The following is a 26,751-nucleotide window of genomic DNA, read 5'->3' on the forward strand; positions in this document are numbered from 1 at the left end:
CAAACACCCACCCCCAGTGGGTGTGGCCATCTCGTGGCATTGTGGGTGCTGTAGTTCACTCCATAGTAATCCCATGTGGGTGCATTTACTTGCAGTCTTGATCAAGCCCCATATAATTGCTGAAAGTCCAAGAGGGGACCTGCCCCGCTTTGTGGCCGTCTCGCTGAGCTCTGAAGCCGGTCTCCCCCCTGTAAGGGCACCAGCCCGTCTCCGTTCGTAAACGCTGCAGCACGCAGTGATGCTGCCGCCGACCTGCAAAGGCAGTGGGTTTCTCTCCGCGACCGGGAAGGCCGCTTAAAATCCAAACAAACAGGAGTCCCTTGAGGAGAGATGCCACACGGAGATATTATTTCAGCTCGCTTTATTTGGAGGACAACCTGCCAGCAGATAACATCAAGGAGCAGCATTCAATTCAATAAACGCCAGACGCGTTTCAGGATCAACCTTTCTTCAGTGGCGTGTTGGGCATATAGACTGTAAGCGCTGCGTGGAGTGTGCTTTGTAGATTCAAACACCCACCCCCAGTGGGTGTGGCCATCTCGTGGCATTGTGGGTGCTGTAGTTCACTCCATAGTAATCCCATGTGGGTGCATTTACTTGCAGTCTTGATCAAGCCCCATATAATTGCTGAAAGTCCAAGAGGGGACCTGCCCCGCTTTGTGGCCGTCTCGCTGAGCTCTGAAGCCGGTCTCCCCCCTGTAAGGGCACCAGCCCGTCTCCGTTCGTAAACGCTGCAGCACGCAGTGATGCTGCCGCCGACCTGCAAAGGCAGTGGGTTTCTCTCCGCGACCGGGAAGGCCGCTTAAAATCCAAACAAACAGGAGTCCCTTGAGGAGAGATGCCACACGGAGATATTATTTCAGCTCGCTTTATTTGGAGGACAACCTGCCAGCAGATAACATCAAGGAGCAGCATTCAATTCAATAAACGCCAGACGCGTTTCAGGATCAACCTTTCTTCAGTGGCGTGTTGGGCATATAGACTGTAAGCGCTGCGTGGAGTGTGCTTTGTAGATTCAAACACCCACCCCCAGTGGGTGTGGCCATCTCGTGGCATTGTGGGTGCTGTAGTTCACTCCATAGTAATCCCATGTGGGTGCATATACTTGCAGTCTTGATCAAGCCCCATATAATTGCTGAAAGTCCAAGAGGGGACCTGCCCCGCTTTGTGGCCGTCTCGCTGAGCTCTGAAGCCGGTCTCCCCCCTGTAAGGGCACCAGCCCGTCTCCGTTCGTAAACGCTGCAGCACGCAGTGATGCTGCCGCCGACCTGCAAAGGCAGTGGGTTTCTCTCCGCGACCGGGAAGGCCGCTTAAAATCCAAACAAACAGGAGTCCCTTGAGGAGAGATGCCACACGGAGATATTATTTCAGCTCGCTTTATTTGGAGGACAACCTGCCAGCAGACGGCCACAAAGCGGGGCAGGTCCCCTCTTGGACTTTCAGCAATTATATGGGGCTTGATCAAGACTGCAAGTAAATGCACCCACATGGGATTACTATGGAGTGAACTACAGCACCCACAATGCCACGAGATGGCCACACCCACTGGGGGCGGGTGTTTGAATCTACAAAGCACACTCCACGCAGCGCTTACAGTCTATATGCCCAACACCCCACTGAAGAAAGGTTGATCCTGAAACGCGTCTGGCGTTTATTGAATTGAATGCTGCTCCTTGATGTTATCTGCTGGCAGGTTGTCCTCCTAATAAAGCGAGCTGAAATAATATCTCCGTGTGGCATCTCTCCTCAAGGGACTCCTGTTTGTTTGGATTTTAAGCGGCCTTCCCGGTCGCGGAGAGAAACCCACTGCCTTTGCAGGTCGGCGGCAGCATCACTGCGTGCTGCAGCGTTTACGAACGGAGACGGGCTGGTGCCCTTACAGGGGGGAGACCGGCTTCAGAGCTCAGCGAGACGGCCACAAAGCGGGGCAGGTCCCCTCTTGGACTTTCAGCAATTATATGGGGCTTGATCAAGACTGCAAGTAAATGCACCCACATGGGATTACTATGGAGTGAACTACAGCACCCACAATGCCACGAGATGGCCACACCCACTGGGGGCGGGTGTTTGAATCTACAAAGCACACTCCACGCAGCGCTTACAGTCTATATGCCCAACACGCCACTGAAGAAAGGTTGATCCTGAAACGCGTCTGGCGTTTATTGAATTGAATGCTGCTCCTTGATGTTATCTGCTGGCAGGTTGTCCTCCTAATAAAGCGAGCTGAAATAATATCTCCGTGTGGCATCTCTCCTCAAGGGACTCCTGTTTGTTTGGATTTTAAGCGGCCATCCCGGTCGCGGAGAGAAACCCACTGCCTTTGCAGGTCGGCGGCAGCATCACTGCGTGCTGCAGCGTTTACGAACGGAGACGGGCTGGTGCCCTTACAGGGGGGAGACCGGCTTCAGAGCTCAGCGAGACGGCCACAAAGCGGGGCAGGTCCCCTCTTGGACTTTCAGCAATTATATGGGGCTTGATCAAGACTGCAAGTAAATGCACCCACATGGGATTACTATGGAGTGAACTACAGCACCCACAATGCCACGAGATGGCCACACCCACTGGGGGCGGGTGTTTGAATCTACAAAGCACACTCCACGCAGCGCTTACAGTCTATATGCCCAACACGCCACTGAAGAAAGGTTGATCCTGAAACGCGTCTGGCGTTTATTGAATTGAATGCTGCTCCTTGATGTTATCTGCTGGCATGTTGTCCTCCTAATAAAGCGAGCTGAAATAATATCTCCGTGTGGCATCTCTCCTCAAGGGACTCCTGTTTGTTTGGATTTTAAGCGGCCTTCCCGGTCGCGGAGAGAAACCCACTGCCTTTGCAGGTCGGCGGCAGCATCACTGCGTGCTGCAGCGTTTACGAACGGAGACGGGCTGGTGCCCTTACAGGGGGGAGACCGGCTTCAGAGCTCAGCGAGACGCCCACAAAGCGGGGCAGGTCCCCTCTTGGACTTTCAGCAATTATATGGGGCTTGATCAAGACTGCAAGTAAATGCACCCACATGGGATTACTATGGAGTGAACTACAGCACCCACAATGCCACGAGATGGCCACACCCACTGGGAGCGGGTGTTTGAATCTACAAAGCACACTCCACGCAGCGCTTACAGTCTATATGCCCAACACGCCACTGAAGAAAGGTTGATCCTGAAACGCGTCTGGCGTTTATTGAATTGAATGCTGCTCCTTGATGTTATCTGCTGGCAGGTTGTCCTCCTAATAAAGCGAGCTGAAATAATATCTCCGTGTGGCATCTCTCCTCAAGGGACTCCTGTTTGTTTGGATTTTAAGCGGCCTTCCCGGTCGCGGAGAGAAACCCACTGCCTTTGCAGGTCGGCGGCAGCATCACTGCGTGCTGCAGCGTTTACGAACGGAGACGGGCTGGTGCCCTTACAGGGGGGAGACCGGCTTCAGAGCTCAGCGAGACGGCCACAAAGCGGGGCAGGTCCCCTCTTGGACTTTCAGCAATTATATGGGGCTTGATCAAGACTGCAAGTAAATGCACCCACATGGGATTACTATGGAGTGAACTACAGCACCCACAATGCCACGAGATGGCCACACCCACTGGGGGCGGGTGTTTGAATCTACAAAGCACACTCCACGCAGCGCTTACAGTCTATATGCCCAACACGCCACTGAAGAAAGGTTGATCCTGAAACGCGTCTGGCGTTTATTGAATTGAATGCTGCTCCTTGATGTTATCTGCTGGCAGGTTGTCCTCCTAATAAAGCGAGCTGAAATAATATCTCCGTGTGGCATCTCTCCTCAAGGGACTCCTGTTTGTTTGGATTTTAAGCGGCCTTCCCGGTCGCGGAGAGAAACCCACTGCCTTTGCAGGTCGGCGGCAGCATCACTGCGTGCTGCAGCGTTTACGAACGGAGACGGGCTGGTGCCCTTACAGGGGGGAGACCGGCTTCAGAGCTCAGCGAGACGGCCACAAAGCGGGGCAGGTCCCCTCTTGGACTTTCAGCAATTATATGGGGCTTGATCAAGACTGCAAGTAAATGCACCCACATGGGATTACTATGGAGTGAACTACAGCACCCACAATGCCACGAGATGGCCACACCCACTGGGGGCGGGTGTTTGAATCTTAAAAGCACACTCCACGCAGCGCTTACAGTCTATATGCCCAACACGCCACTGAAGAAAGGTTGATCCTGAAACGCGTCTGGCGTTTATTGAATTGAATGCTGCTCCTTGATGTTATCTGCTGGCAGGTTGTCCTCCTAATGAAGCGAGCTGAAATAATATATCCGTGTGGCATCTCTCCTCAAGGGACTCCTGTTTGTTTGGATTTTAAGCGGCCTTCCCGGTCGCGGAGAGAAACCCACTGCCTTTGCAGGTCGGCGGCAGCATCACTGCGTGCTGCAGCGTTTACGAACGGAGACGGGCTGGTGCCCTTACAGGGGGGAGACCGGCTTCAGAGCTCAGCGAGACGGCCACAAAGCGGGACAGGTCCCCTCTTGGACTTTCAGCAATTATATGGGGCTTGATCAAGACTGCAAGTAAATGCACCCACATGGGATTACTATGGAGTGAACTACAGCACCCACAATGCCACGAGATGGCCACACCCACTGGGGGCGGGTGTTTGAATCTACAAAGCACACTCCACGCAGCGCTTACAGTCTATATGCCCAACACGCCACTGAAGAAAGGTTGATCCTGAAACGCGTCTGGCGTTTATTGAATTGAATGCTGCTCCTTGATGTTATCTGCTGGCAGGTTGTCCTCCTAATAAAGCGAGCTGAAATAATATCTCCGTGTGGCATCTCTCCTCAAGGGACTCCTGTTTGTTTGGATTTTAAGCGGCCTTCCCGGTCGCGGAGAGAAACCCACTGCCTTTGCAGGTCGGCGGCAGCATCACTGCGTGCTGCAGTGTTTACGAACGGAGACGGGCTGGTGCCCTTACAGGGGGGAGACCGGCTTCAGAGCTCAGCGGGGCAGGTCCCCTCTTGGACTTTCAGCAATTATATGGGGCTTGATCAAGACTGCAAGTAAATGCACCCACATGGGATTACTATGGAGTGAACTACAGCACCCACAATGCCACGAGATGGCCACACCCACTGGGGGCGGGTGTTTGAATCTACAAAGCACACTCCACGCAGCGCTTACAGTCTATATGCCCAACACGCCACTGAAGAAAGGTTGATCCTGAAACGCGTCTGGCGTTTATTGAATTGAATGCTGCTCCTTGATGTTATCTGCTGGCAGGTTGTCCTCCTAATAAAGCGAGCTGAAATAATATCTCCGTGTGGCATCTCTCCTCAAGGGACTCCTGTTTGTTTGGATATATATATATATATATAATGCCATCTCTACACAACCTCTAGAATTCAACACACAGAGAGAAGCAGGTCAGAACCATCCATCTTTCCATCTGTTCCCTTTTGATTGGGACAGCCCCCTCAGCACTAGGGTTAATTTTTTTTGTCAAGTGACACAATAGGACAGAGGGGGGAACAAACCCTATTTTTCTTCCACCCAACATCATAATGTAATTGTCCATGAAGTAATGGGTGTGGTGTTACCCTCAGTTGACACCCTAGAGGAGCGGAAACACACCAACTACGAGGGCGTATTTATTTTCTATTAATGTGAAATTTTCAAGATGTGGACTGTGGTCTGGTGCTTGGCCTGTTTGTGCCCTGCCAGTCAGCTATTCACACAGCAATCCATCAGAATAAAATCACATATGTGGGTGACCCTACCACAGTGGAAACAGGCACACCAAAACTGTGTATGGGTGTATTTCTGATTTAAGGTTTGTTGTCAAACAAATTGTGAATTGGTATGCTTACAGTTTTTTCTCTAGGCCTGCATAATATCAAAGAAAATCTGCCATGCCCACACATTTTTAGAGAGCAGAAACCTTAGAGCGTGGTAGAATCTAAGTAGTGTCAAAGACTTTCTTACTGGTAATACCTGTGAATATCAAGTATTGGGAAAATACTGATTCCTCAGATTTACAAAGCAGTGAAGACCAGAATTACCTTCCAGTGGCAAATTTCCTTTGATTGAGAGTTCCACACTTCTGATAAAAACAGTATCTCACATGTTTGGGCTTTGTTATCTAGAATGCACTCCAAACTTCGAACTATGCCAACATAGCACAATATTTCCTTACAGTTCCCATAGTTGTTGGCTACAGTGTTTGGGCAAGAGATTGACTGGCACCGAGGAAAACTGGATATGTGTATGCACCTCACAGATTTGTGTTACCCATGATGACATCAGATGCAGCTATGAGCAGTGGGTTATGTCCACAGTGGGTCTTGTCGTTGGGCCTCACTTTCAGCTAGGCCCTACACCTAGACACCATGTCACAAGGTGTGGTGACGCTCGAAAGTAATGTACAGTGAAAAAAAATGGTTCTGACTTAAAGACTTGGACTGAATGTATTTGTGCAAAGCAATGGTTTATACTTACAAACACTGAGGTCCTGTTGTTAAAAGCTTGCACTCCCCGTGGTTGCAGTTTACTGCTCCTGTCACGTTCTTATTGCAGTAGGTCACGCACATCAGCACACCAGCAAATTGATATGGGAAGTAGTATTGTGTGTAGTTGGCAGGTGCTTTACTTTGGCATAATTCTGTTGAAAAAGTACCCATAATATTATCATAATTTCATATTCATTCATGAAACCTCTAAATTCAGTAGTTAAAAAAAAAATGAAATGCTCATTTCCTCTGCTTCATAAATAGCAGGACATGGACCTGGCCCACTGAACATGCCAATGAGACAGGGAGAGTGACATAAATGTGACAGCATGTGTGATGCATGTTAAACTGATTGTTGCACAGTTCTGGGGTGCTGTAGTTTATAAAAATACAACAGACATGGAACATATTACACATTTAGTGCAGCATGAACAGGTCGTTGCAGGTGTGGTACAGATTGTTTTGACAGACCCCTCAAGCATACTACAAACCATGTTTCCTTCGACTTGTGTAGTTCGAACCACAGGAACCAGACACTACTGCTGGCTCTCTATGGATGTAGAGCTACATACACACAGGGAGAGGAAACACCCCACACCCCGCAGTCTCAGCAACAACTGGCTTTTACAGCGTACAGGGCCGGAGTGGGAACCAAAACCGGCCCTGGCAAAGTGCTTGGCCAGCACCCCGGTGGGGGGGGGGGAGTTTGAGGGTGCAACCGAACTCTTTGCCGGGGCTGGTTTTCGACCGATTTTGTTACAGTGCCGTTTATGCAGCATAGCTGCAAAATTGGCCCTGTAGCAAAAACTGCCCCCAGGGGCCCAAAACTGCGGTGCCTGGGGGGATTGCCTGGTGCCCGCAATGGCCAGTCCGGCCCTGACAGCGTAGTCACTACCCCGAAAGCAAGGTTACCATGTGTTACTTTAAACCACAGGTTGTTACAATTATTTGCTCTAGGGGACTGCTGTTAGAATTTTAAGTCCAATTCCTTCCCTACTGTTGCATAAGCTGTAGTAGTAGTTTATACTATTCCAAAGTCCAGCGCCCCCTAAAGCAAGTCATTGTAATAACTTGCATGATAAAATATTGTGTAGTAACGTCGCAGTCGGGGTAGTGACTCCATTGTAAATAATAATAATAATAATAATAATAATAATCCACATTTGTATAGCGCACAATCACCCGTTAGGGTCTCTAGGCGCTGGGGGCCGTCGGGAAGATTAAGCAAGCTATTGCCCAGAGTCGCATGGTGCTGGGCTAACCTGCCGCCGGAGCCGGGGATCGAACCCTGATCCCCAGATTCCAGCGTCAGTCGCCCTGGCCGCGGCGCCACACCGTAAAGGCAAGCCCTTCTCCATCTCATGTATCTATTCACTACTCACTATGCCTGGGTGGAGTTCGTGGAGTTCCACATAGAAGTGACAAAAAAAACTCCGCCATGCTATGTGAAGTTTTGCGAGTGGCAGAGTGCGTTACCTCGCACCATTCGCACTGATTTTTAGCGCCCTGTGTTTTCCCACGCAAAAAAGTGCAAATGGCATCACGCGCAATGCAAGAGGGCACAGCTTCTTTCTGCCACTCGAATGACAACTTATTCAATGCGAATGGAAGGTTTCTCAATGCGAGTGATAGCGACCATATGCGACTGCCCACGTTAAGAAATCTCGCTGGGAAGCAGTCTAGTGATGGATTTTTCTCACTAGTGCTCACCAACTTACTGTTGGCGAGCGCAAGCGGGGATAAAACTCAGCTCTGTGGAGGGGAGTTTTCTGGAACTCCGCAAACTCCGTGAAGCGCAGAGTGTAAAATACTCTACAAACTCCTTGAATGGAGTCACCACCCAGGCCCATTACTCACCCTCCTATAGCACTCATAAGAAGTGAGGAGTCTAACTATGATAGACTGCGCAGATTTAATCATGAAGGCATGGCGCTCTCTCTCAGATGCAGGTAAAAAGACCTGTTCAACACAACTATGTATCAGGTCCCTCCAGCCAATAACTGCCATGACCTGGGCATGGACACAGACATCATCTGTGTCAAAAAGAGTTCCTTCTAGGCAGCAATCCAAAAGTTATGGATTGGTGTAAAAAAAATTACAAATTGACGCAACTGATAGTTGTAAGTGAGCCTTCCAAACTCAGCGTGACCTGTGAATATTCAACAGTCTATTGTGCGCCCTCCCTCATAACATTCAGGAGGGCCCCTGCAAATCCAAATTTTGATAACATGTTTCTCAGATGGTGAGGGCAATTCACTACATGCCCAAACAGTATTTCTCCCATTTTATCTCCTGCTCCCCTGTAATGCTACCCCAGCTCTTTCACTACTTACACATAAAAGGTAGAACTATTATTTACGTTGCATAAGAGAATCATTCTATTATGGCTACTTTGCTTTCAACATAATATGAGGAATTTATTTTGCACTGAGGGAATTAGACGTAATAGGGTTATATCCTAATCTGCACTTCAGGGTCGTAGTGAGAGAGTTTTACAGCAGAGCAAGGGAAACAAGAGGGAGGAGAGCTAATGCATTTTCTGCATAAGGGCACAGGAGCTCCGGTCTCCTGCTCTTTTTGTGTCATCCTTCTTTAAAAAAAAAAAAGTTGGGTAAATAAAGTTAAAAAAATAATATATATTGTTTTTTTCATGCCAAACTGCCTAACGCTTACCCAGTTAGGGTCAAGCACTTTCCAGAGCTACACACGGCACATGTTAGAAAGTGTGCCTGACGCTACACTGCAATGTCGGTAGGACTTGGCTACGCACAGCCCTGGTAATTCATCTCAGAGCAGGCATTGTCCTCTCTCTGTCTCCTCTTCCTTTAAGCCCCGCAGATTTAACAGAGCCTCGGGTGCTTCGCTCTCAAGCCCAGGCTTTTCAAAGCAGCATGTCAGTAAAAAGCGCACCCTTTCGAGTTAAATCACAGAGTGGTGTAAGATCAGAGGGGCAGATTTATGATGGGAATGCGCCACGTTTGCGTCACGCAACTGCGTCGTAAACGTGGCGCATCCCTACGACCCATTTACAACGTGACGCATCTAGGCAGATGCGTCACGTTGTAAAGCCCTGCGCCACTTGTGGGCGTTCCGGCGCAGGGTGGGCGTTCCGGGGCAGGTGCGCCTCGCAAAAGTGGCTGAGTGAAATCTATAAGATTTCACTCAGTCACTTTCAGGCCAATGCTGCGTCAAAACCCTGCGCCTGCTTGAAGCAGGCCTAGGTCTTGACGCAGCATTGTATAGATGGGGCACCCCCGAGCCTTGCTGGAGCTGCGTCGCGCTTGTGACGCAACTCCAGCAATGCACCACCTTTACGGCAGAGATGCGTCACGCATCTGTGCCGTTTTTGCCCCATGGTGCGCCGCATTGTAAATGCGGCGCAGCATGGGTGGCGGAGCAGCGGCGCAAAATAACTGGCGCATCCCTGGGCATACGCCAATTATTGTAAATCTGCCCCAGAATGCTTAACTGATTCTCTGTCAGGATTGGAGGCTCAGATTATGCTTCTCTTTCTTTACTGAGTAAATACACTGCAGTTAATAAAACACTTAGGGGCAGATTTTTGAAGGCCTTGCCCCGCCGGTGCATCATTTTTAACATGGGAAAAAGTGACGCACCGGCGGCGCAAGGCCTTCATAAATAAGGCCCAAAGAAACGTTAAGCTACGTGGCGTGGCTTGAGCGCCAACGGGAACGGCAGCCGGCTGACACTGCTCCGGGCGATATCGAGGGAGCTGATAAAGTTCTATTTATAGAGGAGTTCCGAGGACGATTTTAACAGAGGACTTAATGGTCGGAACCTCTACTGCTCCCAAAGATACCTGCATTTTCCCGCGGTGAGCCCGCATTCTCTCCAAATTTTGGTTTAAACATGTGGAGGCAGATTTACAAGCCCCTTGCGCCACGTTTACGCCACCTTGCGTGACGCAACAGCGGCGTAAACGTGGCGCATCCCTGCGAGGCATTTGCAACGTGAAGCATCTAGGGAGATGCGTCACGTTATATAGCCCAGCGCCACAATGGGGGTGTTCCCACGCAGGGTGGGCGTTCCGGCGCCTGTGCGCCTCGCAAAAGTGCCTGCCTGAAATCTACAAGATTTCACGCAGGCACTTCCGCGACGCTGCTACGTCAATTCCTTACGCCTGCTTGAAGCAGGCGTAAGAACTGACGCAGCATGTTAAGTATTGGGTGGCCCTGAGCATTGCTGGAGTTGCGTCGCGCTTGCGACGCGACTCCAGCGATGCGCCGCCCTTACGTCACGAGATGCGTCACACATCTGCCTACCCTTGCGCCACGGCGTGCCGCATTGTAAATGCGGCGCATCTGCTGTGACGCAAGGGTAGTTTTGAGTGACGCATTTGTTCTGGCGCATCTCTGCTGATATGCAGAGATGCGCCAGAATTCGTAAATATGCCCCGTGGCGCGCTGTGTGAAGAGTTTTGCGGCCGCCATCTTGTCATCCACGAGATTTTCACCTCGCATAGAGGTCACTGTTCCTTGAACATGCTGCTTCCTTAAAATTATTGCATTGCTTTAAAATGCCTCAACCCTTAGAGATCATCTTTCATTTCATGACGACAGAGACACTTTGCTCCTATTTCCACTCTGATGTATGGAGCGCTTCATGCAGGGCCTGTAATTGCTACTCTTCAACTTCCTCCTCAGAGTGACTTTCTTTCTCTTTGTAATGTCGTCATAAAAGGAATGTGTGCTATATGAAATGACACCTTATTCAACAGCATTTTTTCTTTCAGCTTTCAAAAACTTGATCTGGCATATAACGAATTCCTCTGACTGACCTGTGACTGCCATCCTGTGGTTCCTCACATTATCTAAATGTTATTGCAATGTCTCTCCACACAAATCCCATTTTTCATGGAGATGTATCTCAGAAGTGCACTCGTGCCATCTTGTGGATCTTTTTAGCGTTTATTGCTGCATTTTCTTTTCACATGAATGTCATTTTTCATGGATATGCTTTATTTTTGACATTTTGAGAGTGGGTTTTGCCTTCTTTTGCTGATTACTTTATATTGAACTCATCTCTGAGTCACTTCTTCCACATTGCGGTCTCCATTAATATTTTTCAACTGCTGGAAGATATCCTATAATTAGTCAGCTAATTCTTAAATAATACTACTATTTTTGTTGTGGTCGTTTTGAAGTATCATTCCTCTCCTGCTGGGAGCTGTCAATGTTCTGCTCTACAGATTTCAGTAACCCTATTTCTCCCATGTTGGTGGGAGAACTAGGGGGGGACAAGGCAACATTTCATCCAATTTAACTACATAAAAATTGACAATGCTGCCTACTTCCAACCCCTTTTCTGTTCTAGAAGACGACATAGCGGAGCCTGCGCAAATATGTGTACCTCCTCTCACCGAAGCTCCATCTACCTTAATGTCTCCTGTACCTATCTCCGAACCTCCTTCCTCTCAAGTCAATGTTAAGACTACCTCTAAACCAAAGGTATCATCGTCTCTACACTCCATTAAAAAAGTTAAAATGGATCCTCCTACACCTACTATTTCTCCTCCGTCTCTTTCAATGGAACAGCTTTTGGATGAAATACGTGCTCTGAAGCCGTATATGATGGAAATGAATACTCGTCTAGAAGCTTGGATGATAATTGGTTCTCACTGTAAAGCAAACTTACTTCTGTGGAAGATCAAATCGAATTGTTGCAGTTCTCTACCCGACAAATCTCTCGTATGAAAACTGAAATCTTACAACTCCAAAAACAGTTTGAAAAAATCGCAGAAGACGTAATAACCTACGTATTTATGGCCTATGCGAAGGTTTGGAAGGATGTAATCCTATTGCCTTCTTTCAGTCCTTTATCCCACAATTGCTTGGTATTCCAGCTTCTCCACTTTTGAACATACAGAAGGCCCATAGATTGGGTCGTCCTCCCTCTACTTCTTCATCTCAACGTCAACCGAGAGGGGTCATACTCTGTTTCTTAGAGTATACTGACCGATTGAAAGTTTTGCAGGCATTCAAAATAAAAAAGTCGCACCTCCTGGCAAGATTCACAACTATTTTTTTCATAGGACTACACCAAATCCACCGCAGACAGAAGAAAGAGATTCCTTGCAATGAGACAAGCACTATGAGAGTCGAATGCCAAGTTTGGTTTGATGCACACTTGCCTCTTCAAAGTAACTTATAAAAATAAAATCACCACATATGAAGACCCAGCTTCACTCCAACGTTTTCTTGAAAACTGCAGAGAGGAATCCATGGATCTTGCAGGACCATCCTCTTCCTGAGAAATTTATCACTTTTTCATGTTAAATTGTTGTCATGTTTTCACTTTATCTCTTCCTTATCCATGATAATTTAATTAATTTTCTCCTCTTTCCATGTTTTTCTCATTTCAGGTGTTGTCTCCCATTAGTCCTTAACTCTCATTGTTCTTTGCTCTTTTTTTTACTGTTTAAATCATTTCATGCTTTTTATCATTACTTTAGGTTATATCTACAGTCATGTATCTATTTTGTGTCCTTAGTGTTCATGACAGATAAACTAATTCTCCCTTTCTCCCATATCTCTCCTTTTAGCTAGTACCTATCTCCCTCCGACCCTTATTCTCCAATGTTTTAGTATCGTTTGGAATATTCCCTTCCTCGTGGTCGCCCCCGGAGTTGTTCAGTTGGTCCATCTTTTCGTCCTGTTGCCTCAACACCCTCCACCCATGTTTGAGTCTTTGGTATGTTTTGTTGTTTTACTTTTTTCACTGTTTTATTTTTTCCTCTTTTATCTTTTCATTCTTATCTTTTCCAAATGGTTTCTACATCTTATATTTTCGTATTTATTGTTCGTATTTACTGTTTGTAAGTTTTTACGGATTGATATTATCTCTGAGTCCGTACTTATAACATGTATTCTAAAGATTTTCGCAGTTCTTACTTTTGCATTTAATATGTGTCTAATATGTTGTTCATACACTCATCAAATGTTTTTTCATAATGTTTAACTTTGTACTTTACTATATTTCTAAAAGTCGTCACTTGGAATGTCAGAGGCTTAAATTCCCCTATTAAACTACAGCGAGTCCTCTCCCACTGAGCTAAAATGGATGTCAATATAGCTATGTTAGAGGAGACACATCTTACTGAAAGTGAATGACTAAAACTAATGAGGAATTGGGTAGGTGACATCTTTTTCTCACCAGATGATGGTAAAATAAATGGTGTTATAGCTTTATATCATAAAGCACTTAATGTCAATCTCCTCTCGCAAGACTCAGATAACGAAGGTAGATGGGTGTTTACCAACCTCTTGATAGGAAAAAAAAACCATATCCTTACTTAACATATATGCACCTACCACTGGGGATATCTCTTTCTGGACTCACATCTCCACATTCCTCCTACAACATCACACAGAAAACCTCATTTTTGCAGGTGACTGCAACCAAGTAATGGATCCCTTCCTCAATCGCAATTCTATGGTCTCCTTCATCCCAAACAAATCCCATAAAGCTTTATTGCGAACTATAGAACAGAGAAACTTGATCGATGCCTGGAGACTTTGCAATCCAACTTTAAGAGAATACTCCTTTTTTTCTCCGCCACATCAGACAGGATCCAGTATTGATCCTATTTTCATCACACATAATGTTTCCCAATCTCTGCTCTCAGCTGATATAAGGCCCACCCTCATTTCTGACCATGCTCCTGTTACGATTCAACTAGATACTCTCTAACAATTCGCATCCCCGAAAAGATGGCGTTTCAACAACTCTTTACTTCTTGATTCCAACTTTACTGCCTCTTTTACCACTTTTGTCCATGATTTTTTTTCAAAATAATCAAACTAGAGAGCATCCATTTGGTACAATCTGGGATGCCTTCAAAGCTACTGCTCGAGATTTCATCATGAGGTACTCATCCAATAAATGAAAATCTTTCAGAATAATACACAACACCCTCCTCACTAAAATCAAACCACTAGAACACATATTCTACACTTATAAAACAAAGACTTCTTTGGAAGATCTTATAAATGCAAAGCTAGCTTTCAATAAATCCTGGCTGAGAGTGCCTCTCTATTTTTACCAAAGACTAGCTCAAAATACTATGGTAGCCAAAATAAATCTGGCCAATTATTAGCCAATTATCTTAAGATTAAGCAAAACAGGCTTCACAGCGATTCTATTATAGATGATAATCAAACACCAAAGCATAAAGATTCCAAAATTCTTCAGGAATTTGTTCATTTCTATGAATCCCTCTATACTCCAGAAATTATACAGTCAGTTACAGCTATTTCTCAATACTTTTCCACTATCCAGAAACATGATGATCTCTCTCCTAATATGGATACTTTGGAATCTGACTTTACACAAGATGAATTAACTGCTGTACTTAGGACTCTCAAAAAAGATAAAGGCCCAGGTCCTGACGGTTTTACAGTGAATTTTTATTTTGCACTTCACCCAATTGCTTATGCCGCATCTACACTCTCTCATCTCCTCTTTCACCTCCTGTTGCAACTCATCAGGTTCCTTTCTAGACGCATTTATATGTTTAATACCGAAAGACGGCAAGGATTCTAGATAATGTAAAAATTAAAGACCGATTTCGTTAGTCAATGTAGATTATAAGATTTTCTCGATAGCACCAGCCATATGACTAGAACCACTTCTCCCTTTACTGCTCGGCAAGGAACAATTAGGTTTTGTTAAAGATTGTAGCATCACAGATAATACAAGATTGTTCTTCAATATTTTAACTAAGATGTCTGACCATTCAGGTTCACTAGCTACAATTGCCCTTGACGTGGAGAAAACCTTTGATAGAGTCTCATTTATTTTCCATGCTCTTAAATGGTTCGACTTTGGTCCAAAAATTATATCCCTGATTGCCTTATTATATTCAGAGCCTAAAGCAGCTATCTCTGCTAACGGTCTTATAGCTCCTTATTTCACTCTTCACAGAGGTGTACGCCAAGGCTTCCCTTTATCTCCTTTTCTTTTTAATCTAGCGTTAGAACCTTTTCTTTCTCGTTTACGTCAGAATCAATCCATCACAAGATTTACGTCCGGTTCCCAACACATAAAATTAGCAGCCTATGCTGACGATATATTCGTTTTTCTCATTAATCCACAATCCTCACTGCCTGCTTTTCTACAAGAGGTTGAGAACTATGGTTTAGTATCAGGATATAAATGAAATACCGACAAGTGTGAGATTATGCCCCTAACTAAATACACTATTAAAGAAGATTTTCAGATCTCCAATTTTACATGGAACTCCATACATATAAAATACCTTTACCTCTATTTCTCTCCCTCCATACCCACATCTATTTCTCTCAACTTAAACAAATATATAGATAAATTAAAAACGCTTACTGCAAAGTGGCATCCACTTCATCTCTCCTGGTGGGGTCGTTTGGACACCATCAAGATGATGCTCACCCCCATAGTCCTCTATATCATTTCTAATATACCATTACGTATTCCAAGCAAACACTTTCACAAGATTAATTCTTTATGGACAACATTCTTATGGAACAATAAGAAACCAAGGATGGCATTACAAAAACTAACAAGACCAAAATCGGAAGGAGGTGTTCATTTTCATCAGTTCTCCAATTATCATAAAGCATTTCAGTTGAAACAACTATCGCATTGGTTATCTGATCACACACCTAACAGACCTAACAGATAAGTTGACCTTGAAGCTTCTTTTGTAGAACCTTTTTCATTTCAAGAATCTTTCTTTCACTCGTAAACCTAAACAAATCCTCATATCAGTAATCAAACATTCCTGTAAATTATTGCAAGATACCCTTCCTCAAATTGATCTTTATACTTTTCTTAACTCCACAATTTGGCACAACAAGCAGGAATTAATCAAAAACAAACCAATATATTGGCAAACTTGGAGAAGCAGGGGTCTAATATGGGTACACCAGTTATCTGACCAGGGCATACCCCTCCACTATATGCAAGCACAGACGTACCATCACACACATTTTTAACCTTGCAAACTACAATTTCAGATGCATCTGTTCAACTTTCACATACATCCTCTTTACCTTCCATCTCTCACAACACCTGGAACAGTTTTCTCCAATTACATCAGAAGGTCTCTACCATTTATTCTTGTTTAACACAGCTACCCATGAGAAGGGATAAGTCTAAAATAGAACACCTTTGGGGGACTGACCTTGGTCCGTCTCTTTTTGGAACCATATATGGTTGAAAATAAGAAAATCCTTTAGAGCAGCAAAAACCACCGCAAACTTATATAGGATACATGCCAATACTACTAGTTCATGTTGGTCATGCTCTCACAATGTTGCCGACCTGAAACACATGCCATTTGTATGCCCGAATGTTTTTAAATTTTGGCAGCAGGTTTGGTCTCAAATTATCACCATTTTCAAAACCAAAATTCATCTATCCTTTACTAATATTTTCTTAGGTAGCTTGTATCCTGGCTGGCAGATTAATCACTCAAACTCCAAATCATTGATCTATTATTAGCCCTGGGAAAGACACCTCCAAACTATCATATCTCGCCAGGTGGTATGCTATCTGCCACAATCATAGATTAGACACGACTCTTGTCTACCCAATTTCACTTGCCACAAAACGATTACACCTATGGGCTCCTGTCACACATTTCTTAGATAATAGTGCGAAAAAATCCTTCACTCCCCAGATTTCGTTCTAAGAAGTTGCTAAGTCTCTTTGACTTCTTTTTTTTTGTTGTACTAGAATTGTTTAATATTTCATCTTAATAATATGTATATGACACCATATTGAGAGAACACTACACCTTCCTTTTGTTTCATTTTGTATTCTTTATCATTGCTCCTTAATATGAACTATACTCTTCCCGCCTTTCGACTTATTTATTTTCCAATATGTTTTTCCTTTTTATTCTAATTTAACTATATATTGCTATCACCCTTCATTTGTCTATTCATTTATTTACCACTCCTTTCATTGATTATATGTATGAAGTGATTTATTTCAATAAACTTACTTTTGAAACTTAAAAAACTTTAAGTTATATATTTCATGAGCCCAAACATCAGAATAGCTTGTCCAAACATATGGACCACATCTCCCTATGTCTATCCTTATCATCAAAGACCTTCTTTCTTTGCCGCTGAAGCGGACAGAGATAAATGCCATTTTATTTCTCCTTCATTGAATGCGCCATGCAAAGCACTTTATTACACTAATAGATTTCCTGTTATAGAAGACAGAGCGGGGTGGGGAGGGGGATTCTCTAATTACCCCAGTTTCATTGGCCAGAAGTGGAGCGTGAGCATGGACTGTAAAGCGCCATCTCACTTCTTGGAGCGAGAAGGTTGTCATCTTTCGCAGTCTTCACACGTGCGTGTGCAGCTGACACAGGCTTTTTCAGTGCCCTATTGGCTTTGTGTGCCTCATGCGTAGAGGACCTATGCTTCATCCTCTAAGAAACACCCACCTGGGCTGGGTACACATGAATAAGGGCTTAGCCTAAGGGAATGTTGCAGGTTGCTGATTCTACAGTAAAATTCTATATTCTAGTCCAGGGCAGTTCACTATCTCGCTCCTTTGTCTAGGACTATCTGACACCCGCTTTATGACTGTTCCCCCCTTTAACCTCTTTTATCCTTGTGAGATTGATTCACTAATGGCATACTATGCCGACGAGGAGGAAGGATACATAGAGTATGCTGTGGTGCTCTATGGGCACAAAATGGAAGAGAGGTTGGTGGAGACACTTAATACCCATGTGCAGGACTCCATTAGTGTGGCCCTGATTAGGGCTCTGAAGCTGTTTAAGCATCAATAGGCCCATTATGGGCAGAGTGAGTTGTCTGGGTCCTCTGGGGACTCCTTACCTAGTGACATTACAACCAATGAGCTGGGCTTTGCCGGGAAAGTCTCTTCAGGGTTCTTCCTTGGCAGAAGTCCTCTTGCAAATTGCCACATCAGTCCTCAGGGGCAATGCATGTGGGGACACACCTCCTCACAGCACTTCCAGGATCTTCACAACTTAAATGCCCCCAGTCGCAATCTTGTCTGCTGCGTCATTTCCCCCCTCAACTGATTCAGAAACTCCCCAACAAGGGAATCAACAGCCAGCAAACAAACTCAAGCGTAAAACACACCATTCTGCATCTGATATACCAACCAATAAAAACCTACAGTTTGACCCAGAAATTTGTGTTCATCCATGTTCCACTGAGTGGGAGCCTTGTATGGAAGAGACGCATTATGTCCAGTTTACATTTAGGAAAGGCTTCGAACAAGAGGTGTGCAACACATTGAGTTCTGAATGTCCTCGGCATTCTTTGCTTCAGAAGGTTTCGGACACACCAGAATTGGACCCCAAATGGCTAATGTCCTTAAAATGTTTGCAAAAGACCCTAAAGAAGGCCTAGTTAGAGCATGGCATGGATGTCAAGATAAACTGTTGGAATTTTAGGGTCCTAATACTAAGGTTCTAGAGTTGGCCGTCCAGTTCCAAGAGGTACATTTTCAAGTGGATCCAGGGGAACTCCTTGATTAGGCCTAGTGCACGTTGTGCCTTCTCAGCAACGCTAATTGCATGATATCCACAGAACACCGCAAGTCTTTCCTCATGTGGATTGATCCAAAACTGGTGAAGATGGCCTCTATGAAGGCAGGTACGATAGCGAATCGGATACTGTTCAGGGACAAATTCATCAAAGACCTCAGCAAGCATGTTGCCACATCTCAACAATGGACAAGGCCCAAAAGTCCATCAGGAAAGTGTTTAACAGTGACCTTTTTACCAGGACCAAGCACGTTCGAGGTCAAGAGCCAGGCTGCTGATTCAACCAGGCTACCTGAGGCTATTCACAAAGGGGTAGAGGTGCTCCCTCCATCTCCTCCAACCTCTTCCCCACCTGTAACAGAGGAGGTCGTGGCCATGCCTAACAAGGTGGATATCGGGGAGGAACTGCCACTTACACAGGTAAGAGTTGTCCCATCTTCGAAGTATGCGCTGTGGGGACGGATATAGTTGTACGTGCACATTTGGAGGGCCATCACCGAGCACCCTAGGGTGTTGCAGACGGTTCAGGGGTGCAGACTGGAGTTTTACACCATCCATCAGCAAGGGCAGGATCCAACTCCTCTTCTTTTTCCCAAGCAGAGAGCAGTTTTATAGACAACAAGATGTGTTTGCTGCTCTTAAAAAGAGCAGTGGTAGGTCTCTTCACCCAGCCTGCAGGGGTTTGTCTGCACAACATTCTTGGTGCAGGAGAGGGACCAAGGCTTTCATCTGGTTCTGAACCTCAAATAATTGAACTCTTGGATCATGTATCACCATTTCAAAATGCAAGGCATACACTTGCTCTGCCATCTCTTACAGGAGGAAGATTGAATGGTCTGTCTCGATCTCAAGGATGTACACTTAGCCTTTCCCATCTTTGCCCACCATCAGCGTTTCCTCCAATTTCACTGGTACCATCACTGGTTTGAGTTTGCTGCCCTTCCCTTTGGTCTTTCACCAGCTCCCTAGTGTTTCATCAAGTTGTTTTAACCTGTGGTCCAATATATCCACAGCGGCCATTAGATTGATTATATATCTAGACAATATTCTCGTCAAAGCACAAAACAGGGACACAGTTCTTCTTAATCTCTCTTGGGCTACCCAGTTCCTTCAGGATCTAGGATTTGTCATCAACTCAGAGAAATCAATAACAGTTCCTTCTCAGACCCTAGAACTATTAGGTTTTCATGTGGACACTATCAAGACCCAGTTACAGTTACCGTGAAAGAAATGGCTGTCTACCAGAAAGAGTTGAGGAGAAACCTTGCCTCTCCAACTATATCATTGAGGATTTTGGCTCGCCTGATAGGTATTTTGCTGTCATCCATCCAAGAGATATTGCTGGGATCTCTTCCTTATCAGGCACTTCAAAGATTAAAGAAGGGGTTGTCCTATTTGTATTGAACAGTGCTATTGGAGGAAGCCAGGACAAAGATGTCCTAGTAGCTAGATCACATGGATGATTGGAATGGCAATGCCAGTTTTGCATCAGTTCGGAGGTGATCATAGAGTCAGATGCCCGCTGGTACATTTGGGGGGGCTCGGTGAGGCCGGGTGGATATGGGGGGGGGGAGGCACAGGTGCTCCACATTAATTACTTTGCGCTGGTAACGACGGACTTTACAGTTTGCACTTTATCACAATGCAAGGCGAGTTGTTGCATACTTCTGAGAATGAACAACATTTGAGCCATACAGAACATCTACTGTCTGGGAAGGACATGAGCCAGTGTTTTGGTGGAGATTGCCAAGGATTTCTAGCATTACGGTCTTCAACATCAAATTTCGGTGATGGCGGAGTATATTTCGGGTTGGTCCCAAGTGATAGGGGACTGGAACTCTAAATTCCTGCATGATTCTAGCAATTGGAGGCTTCATCTTCCGATTTTTCATAACCAGAATCTGATTTGGAGTCCGTGCACAATAGATTTGCTTGCATCCCTTCTGAATGCCCAGCTTCTGATCTGTTACAGTTGGAGGCCGGATACCCTCGCACAGAATCAAATGCTTTTCTCCAATTTTGGTTGACAGCTCTTCTGTATGCATTCCTTCCCTTTTCTATGGTTCAGAGAGTACTGTCCGAGATGAGCCAGCAGGCGGCAGAGTTTGCCCTAGTGACCCCCTGTTAGAAGTCCCAGTCTTGGTTTATTGTAGCAATGTTGTTGTCTTGCGTGCCACCAGAGCAGATTCTCTGCTTCCTGATCTTCTCTCCAACCACATGGGTCTCCCTCACTCGTTGGTGAGTCAGGAGTGCTTATCTCTCATGGCGTGGAGACACTGGTGAGTTTTAGGAGTTGCCCAAGAAGCTGTATACTGCTATGGGTGACCCCTCATCGCCTCTGCCCTGAGTGGTTCGCTCCCCTGTCTCTCTGCCGAGACACGGTATCGTAGAAGCTGTGCTGATTAGCATTCTCACTGTGCCATTGTTTATTTTTTCGCCTGCTATTTAATTTGTGCTCGCTTCGCCTGCCTGTACCATTCCAGCTTTGTAATTTCATTTTAGCGCGATATCCCCCCCGGCGCCCTAGAAGCTGTGCTGTTTAGCATTTTTACTGTGCCATTGTATTTTCGCCTGCTATTTAATTTGTGCTTGCCTCGCCTGCCTGTACCATTTGAGATTTGTAATTTGATTTTAGCGCGATATCCCCCCGGCGCCCTGCTCTGCTCCCCCCTCCATTTTGTCCCTGTTGTTGTTGTTGTGCTTCCTGAGCCCGCCCCGCCTCCCAGCTGAACCGCCCTCGCCCCTCCCCCTCCACCACCCATATATGACAGTTGCTCCCGCGCGCAGCGTTTACGCGCAGCGACCGCGCCCAGTCCGCGCCGAAGGTGCGCCAAAGGTAAGCCCGTCTACGCCCGTCCGCGCCTGGACCGCGCCCAGCGCCAGAGCCCCTGCCCCTCGCGCTGCCCAGCCCTCCCACACTACCTACGATGCCGCCACCCTCCTAGCCCTTAACCCCGGTCGCGCCCCCAACTGCGTCCAAGCCGCTCCTGGAAACACCCATGGACCTTTCTCATGCTTCTCCTGCAAATTCATCGGCACCGACAACATCTCCGCTACAACCACACCACAGATTCCCGACCCAAATCACCTACAATGCATCCTTCTCAACACCCGATCGGTCCACAGACACGCCATTGACCTATGGAATCTACTAGACACCATCTCTCCAGACGTCGCCTTCCTAACGGAAACATGGATGAACGCTTCCTCCGCCCCAGACATCACCATTGCCATCCCTGAAGACTATAAGATCGTACGCAAGGACCGTACCGGCCACACAGGAGGAGGAATCGCTATCGTCCATAAGAAATCCATCCGCATCTCAACCAGCTCTGACGTCAATCTCGCCAACTCCGAACACCTTCACTTCCAGATCCACACCGACCCCAAGACCACACTCAGAGGCACCCTCCTCTACAGACCACCAGGACCCTTGTCACTTCCCCCACCCACATCGCAGGTCACACACTCGACCCTATCTTCACCTCCAGCAATCATGTCTCCTTCAGCCACACCACGGACCTCCTCTGGACTGACCACAGCTGCGTTCACTTCACCTACAACAAGCCAAAACCCATCAACCACCTCCAACCTACCCTGCAAAGAAACTGGAACAAAATCACCATCGACCAGATCTCCTCATCGCTCCTTCTAAACACCCCAGCCCACTCTTCTAACCCAGACCAAGCCGCCGCCAACTTCACCCTATGGTTATCCAACACCGCCGACACCTTAGCACCACTGAAAAAACGTCAAAGCAAACCTGGCAGCAAGAAGGCCTCATGGTTCAACGATGATCTTAAGAGGTCCAAGAAACTTTGCCGCTCCCTTGGAAAGACCTGGAAAAAAGACCCAACCACGAGCACCAAGGAAGCCTTCAAAAACGCCACCCGCACACACCACCAACTAATCCGAAAGGCCAAGAAAACAGCATTCAAGGATCGACTTGACAACAACGCCCACAACAGCAAGGAACTTTTCAACATCGTCAAGGAATTTACCAATCCCTCGGCCAACTCCAACGACATCACCCCCTCTCAAGCCCTCTGCGACTCCCTAGCCTCATTCTTCCACAACAAAATTGCAGACATCCACAACAGCTTCGACAACCAACCCGGAGTCCAACCCACCCAACCTTATGCTGAACATTCTCCCCCCTTGAACACCCTTAACGACTGGAACCCAATCTCCACTGAGGACACCATCCGCCTGATGAACTCCATCCACTCAGGATCCCCCACAGACCCATGCCCTCACCACATCTTCAACAAAGCAGACTCCGTCATAGCACCGCACCTCCGAGACGTCATCAACTGCTCCTTCAACTCCGCCACCTTCCCGGAAAGCTGGAAACACGCTGAACTCACCGCCCTTCTGAAAAAACCCACAGCTGACCCCACCGAACTCAAAAACTACCGTCCCATCTCGCTCCTTCCTTTCCCGGCCAAGGTCATCGAGAAAGCGGTCAACAACCAGCTCGCCGCCTTCCTCGAAACCAACAAATCCCTCGACCCCTCACAGTCCGGCTTCCGAGCAAAACACAGCACTGAGACCGCCCTCATCGCAGCAACAGACGACATTCGAACCCTACTGGACAATGGAGACACAGTCGCCCTCATCCTCCTCGACCTCTCCGCAGCCTTCGACACAGTCTGCCACAGCACCCTTTTACAACGCCTCAGAAACATCGGAATACAAGGAAAAGCACTTGAATGGATCACCTCGTTCCTCACCGGAAGAACCCAGAAAGTCCGCCTTCCACCATTCAAGTCCGAGGCCACTGAAGTCATCTGTGGCGTACCACAAGGATCCTCACTCAGCCCCACCCTCTTCAACGTATATATGAGCCCCCTCGCGGCCATCGCCCGCCAACACAACCTCAACATCATCTCTTACGCGGATGACACTCAACTGATCCTTTCTCTCACCAATGACCCCAGCACCGCCAAAACTAACCTACACGAAGGAATGAAAGAAGTCGCCGAATGGATGAAACACAGCCGTCTGAAACTGAACTCAGATAAAACAGAAGTCCTCATATTAGGTACATCCCCCTCTGCCTGGGACGACTCTTGGTGGCCAGAGGCCCTTGGAAAAGCACCCATCCCGACAGACCACGCACGAAACCTAGGCGTTATCCTGGATTCTTCACTCTCAATGAACAGACAAGTCAACGCCGTATCCTCATCCTGCTTCAACATTCTCCGCATGCTCAAAAAAACATTTCGCTGGATCCCCACCGAAACCAGAAAAACAGTCACCCATGCTCTGGTCACGAGCCGACTGGACTACGGAAACACCCTCTACGCAGGTACCACCGCTAAACTCCAGAAGAAACTCCAACGAATCCAAAACGCCTCAGCCAGGATCATATTAGACATCCCGCGCAACGAACACATCTCTGGTCACCTGAAAGACCTCCACTGGCTACCTGTCAATAAGAGGATCACTTTCCGACTTCTAACCCATGCACACAAATCACTCTACGACATCGGACCAGAATGCCTCAACTCACGACTATCCTTCTACACCCCCTCCCGCCAACTACGTTCTTCCAGCCAAGCCCTCGCCACTGTACCTCGCATCAACAAGACCACCATGGGAGGCAGATCCTTCTCATACCTGGCTGCTAAAACATGGAACTCACTCCCCACCTACCTCCGCCTTACCCAGAACCACCTAGCATTCAGAAAGCAACTTAAAACGTGGATATTTGAGAAGTAATCCTCCTCCCCTCCCTTAGCGCCTTGAGACCCTCTGGGTATGTAGTGCGCTATATAAATTCTTTGACTTGACTTGACTTGACTTGACTATCACAGTTTTGGGATCCCTCTAGGCATAAACTATATGAGGCGGCCTGGTGCTGAGGGATATATTAGTGTAATGAACAGTCTGAATCATCCTTGAGGGGGGTATCCATATGATTGTGAATTTTTTATTGGACCTTGCTAGTCAGCGTTTAGCATAAAGGATGACAAACTACTTCCATTCGGCTATTTCCACTAGTCATTCTGATCTGGATGGAAAACTGATGGGTGAATATCCTCTAATATGCAAATTGCTTAGGGGGTTTGGTTGGTCCACCCCCTCAACTGAAAAATTCCATCTTATGGAATGTTGATGTCATTTTGTGCTTTCTCAGAGCTTGGTCCGCAACAAAGATCTTACTCGCAAACAGTTGTCTGGGAAGCTGTCGCTTCTTCTGTGCCTCATTTCATGTAGACTAGTTTCGGATGTGATGGCCTTGGATTTAGCAGGTGGAGTATTTACTCTTTATGGGGGTGTCTTTCTCTATTTCAAGGCATACTAAAACTGCATTGTGATGAATTAGCTTTCCAGTTTCCCCTCATAATTAAATGTTATGCATGGTTAAATGTCTTAAGTCTTATGAGAAGTGTACCAATAAGCTTTGCATAAATTCCATGGGTAAACTGCTTCTTTCTTTACAGAAAAGTTTCTGCCTGGTCTCATTAGCAACTTTGGCCTGTTGGATTAAATGGTTACTGGCAGCAGCTGGAATTGATGTATCCCTTTTTTTGGGGTGCATTTTGTGTGAGGGGCCCTGGCCTCTAAAGCCTTGTCCACTGGTTCTCACTTAGAAGATAATTTGACTGTGGCAGATTGGTCGTCTGATTCCACCTTCAGGCTATTTTATCATAAATCTATTGTGGATGTTGCATCGATAGAGGTGGCTCAACTTTAAACTCACATAATCCGAAGCCTCCGGCCCTGGCATAGAATTAAAAGAAAACTAGCTCACGTGTCAAGTATTTTCAATCCTATTAAGGTCACAGAGGCAAAGATTATCCCACCTTCTTAAGTTAAACTCTGTTTGCCTTTGTACGCGCATTCCAAATGTTCTTGCTCCAAAGATTGTTTAGGTTTTTTCAAGGGACTTGATATTATTCTCAAGATTTCTTTTGTCAGGGATGCACAATCAATCCACATGAACATGACAGAAGAACCACTGGTTTCTGGTTGATTGAATGGTTCCGAAGGGAGTTTGCCTCCGTCTGTTGAATCTGGATCTACCCGTGGAGTGGGGCAAGTTGGTGTTCAACAAAAGTTTCTCATTGTACTCTGGTTTGAGGCCTTATGTTGTAGTTCGCAAAGAGAGATGAAGGACAATTGTGATAAGAATATATATAAAGAGATGTGGCCCCTATGATTGGACAAAACATTAAGCTGTTGGGGCTCATGGGATATGTAGTTTAACATTTTTTAATTGACCGCTGTGTGTTTACTCAGTAAAGAAAGAGACAAATAATCCTTGCCCCTGTGTCCTTCATAGAATTGAAAATGCCAGCTAGAAATGCTTTTACTCCACCTCACTTTGTGATGAGGCAGTAAAGGGTAAGATCAAGGCATTTGTAACTAGACATCAGTGATGATAAACACATTATTTTCCGATGTCAGGATGCATCTAGCTTCACTTTTCATTTATTCATGCACATGACACTGATTTAAAGCTTAGGCCCCAATTGATGAAAGGGGAGTTCAGGATCACGTTTATCCCGATTAAAAAGATGAATGTGTTAAGGCACTCTAACTGTAGATATAATGACTAAATTGTGCCGTTTTGAAATGCAAAAGCAAGAGATTTTGCCTCAGAAGTCATAAGACTGCAATTGCCAACAGACTTATAGTGGAGTAAAGAAAATGTAGGAGGGAGAAATCAATAAACAGTGAGGTAAGAATGTAAAATAGGAAGTTTCATGTTTGATAGCTTACTCTGTGCATTTGATGCTAAATGT

The 26,751-nt window shown here is 46.2% G+C and overlaps 1 protein-coding gene across 1 annotated transcript in view; it reads right to left on the reverse strand.

Moving 5' to 3' along the window:
* Positions 1-26,751, reverse strand: part of LOC144799010 (uncharacterized) — a 449,787-nt gene that overhangs the window by 86,069 nt on the left and 336,967 nt on the right. The window contains exon 8 of the mRNA XM_078670160.1: positions 6,449-6,611. Coding sequence (XP_078526286.1) covers positions 6,449-6,611 — 163 coding nt within the window. The remainder of the gene's footprint in view (positions 1-6,448; positions 6,612-26,751) is intronic.

Source organism: Lissotriton helveticus, chromosome 12, assembly GCF_964261635.1.
Source record: "Lissotriton helveticus chromosome 12, aLisHel1.1, whole genome shotgun sequence".
In the NCBI taxonomy this organism is placed as follows: Eukaryota; Metazoa; Chordata; class Amphibia; order Caudata; family Salamandridae; genus Lissotriton; species Lissotriton helveticus.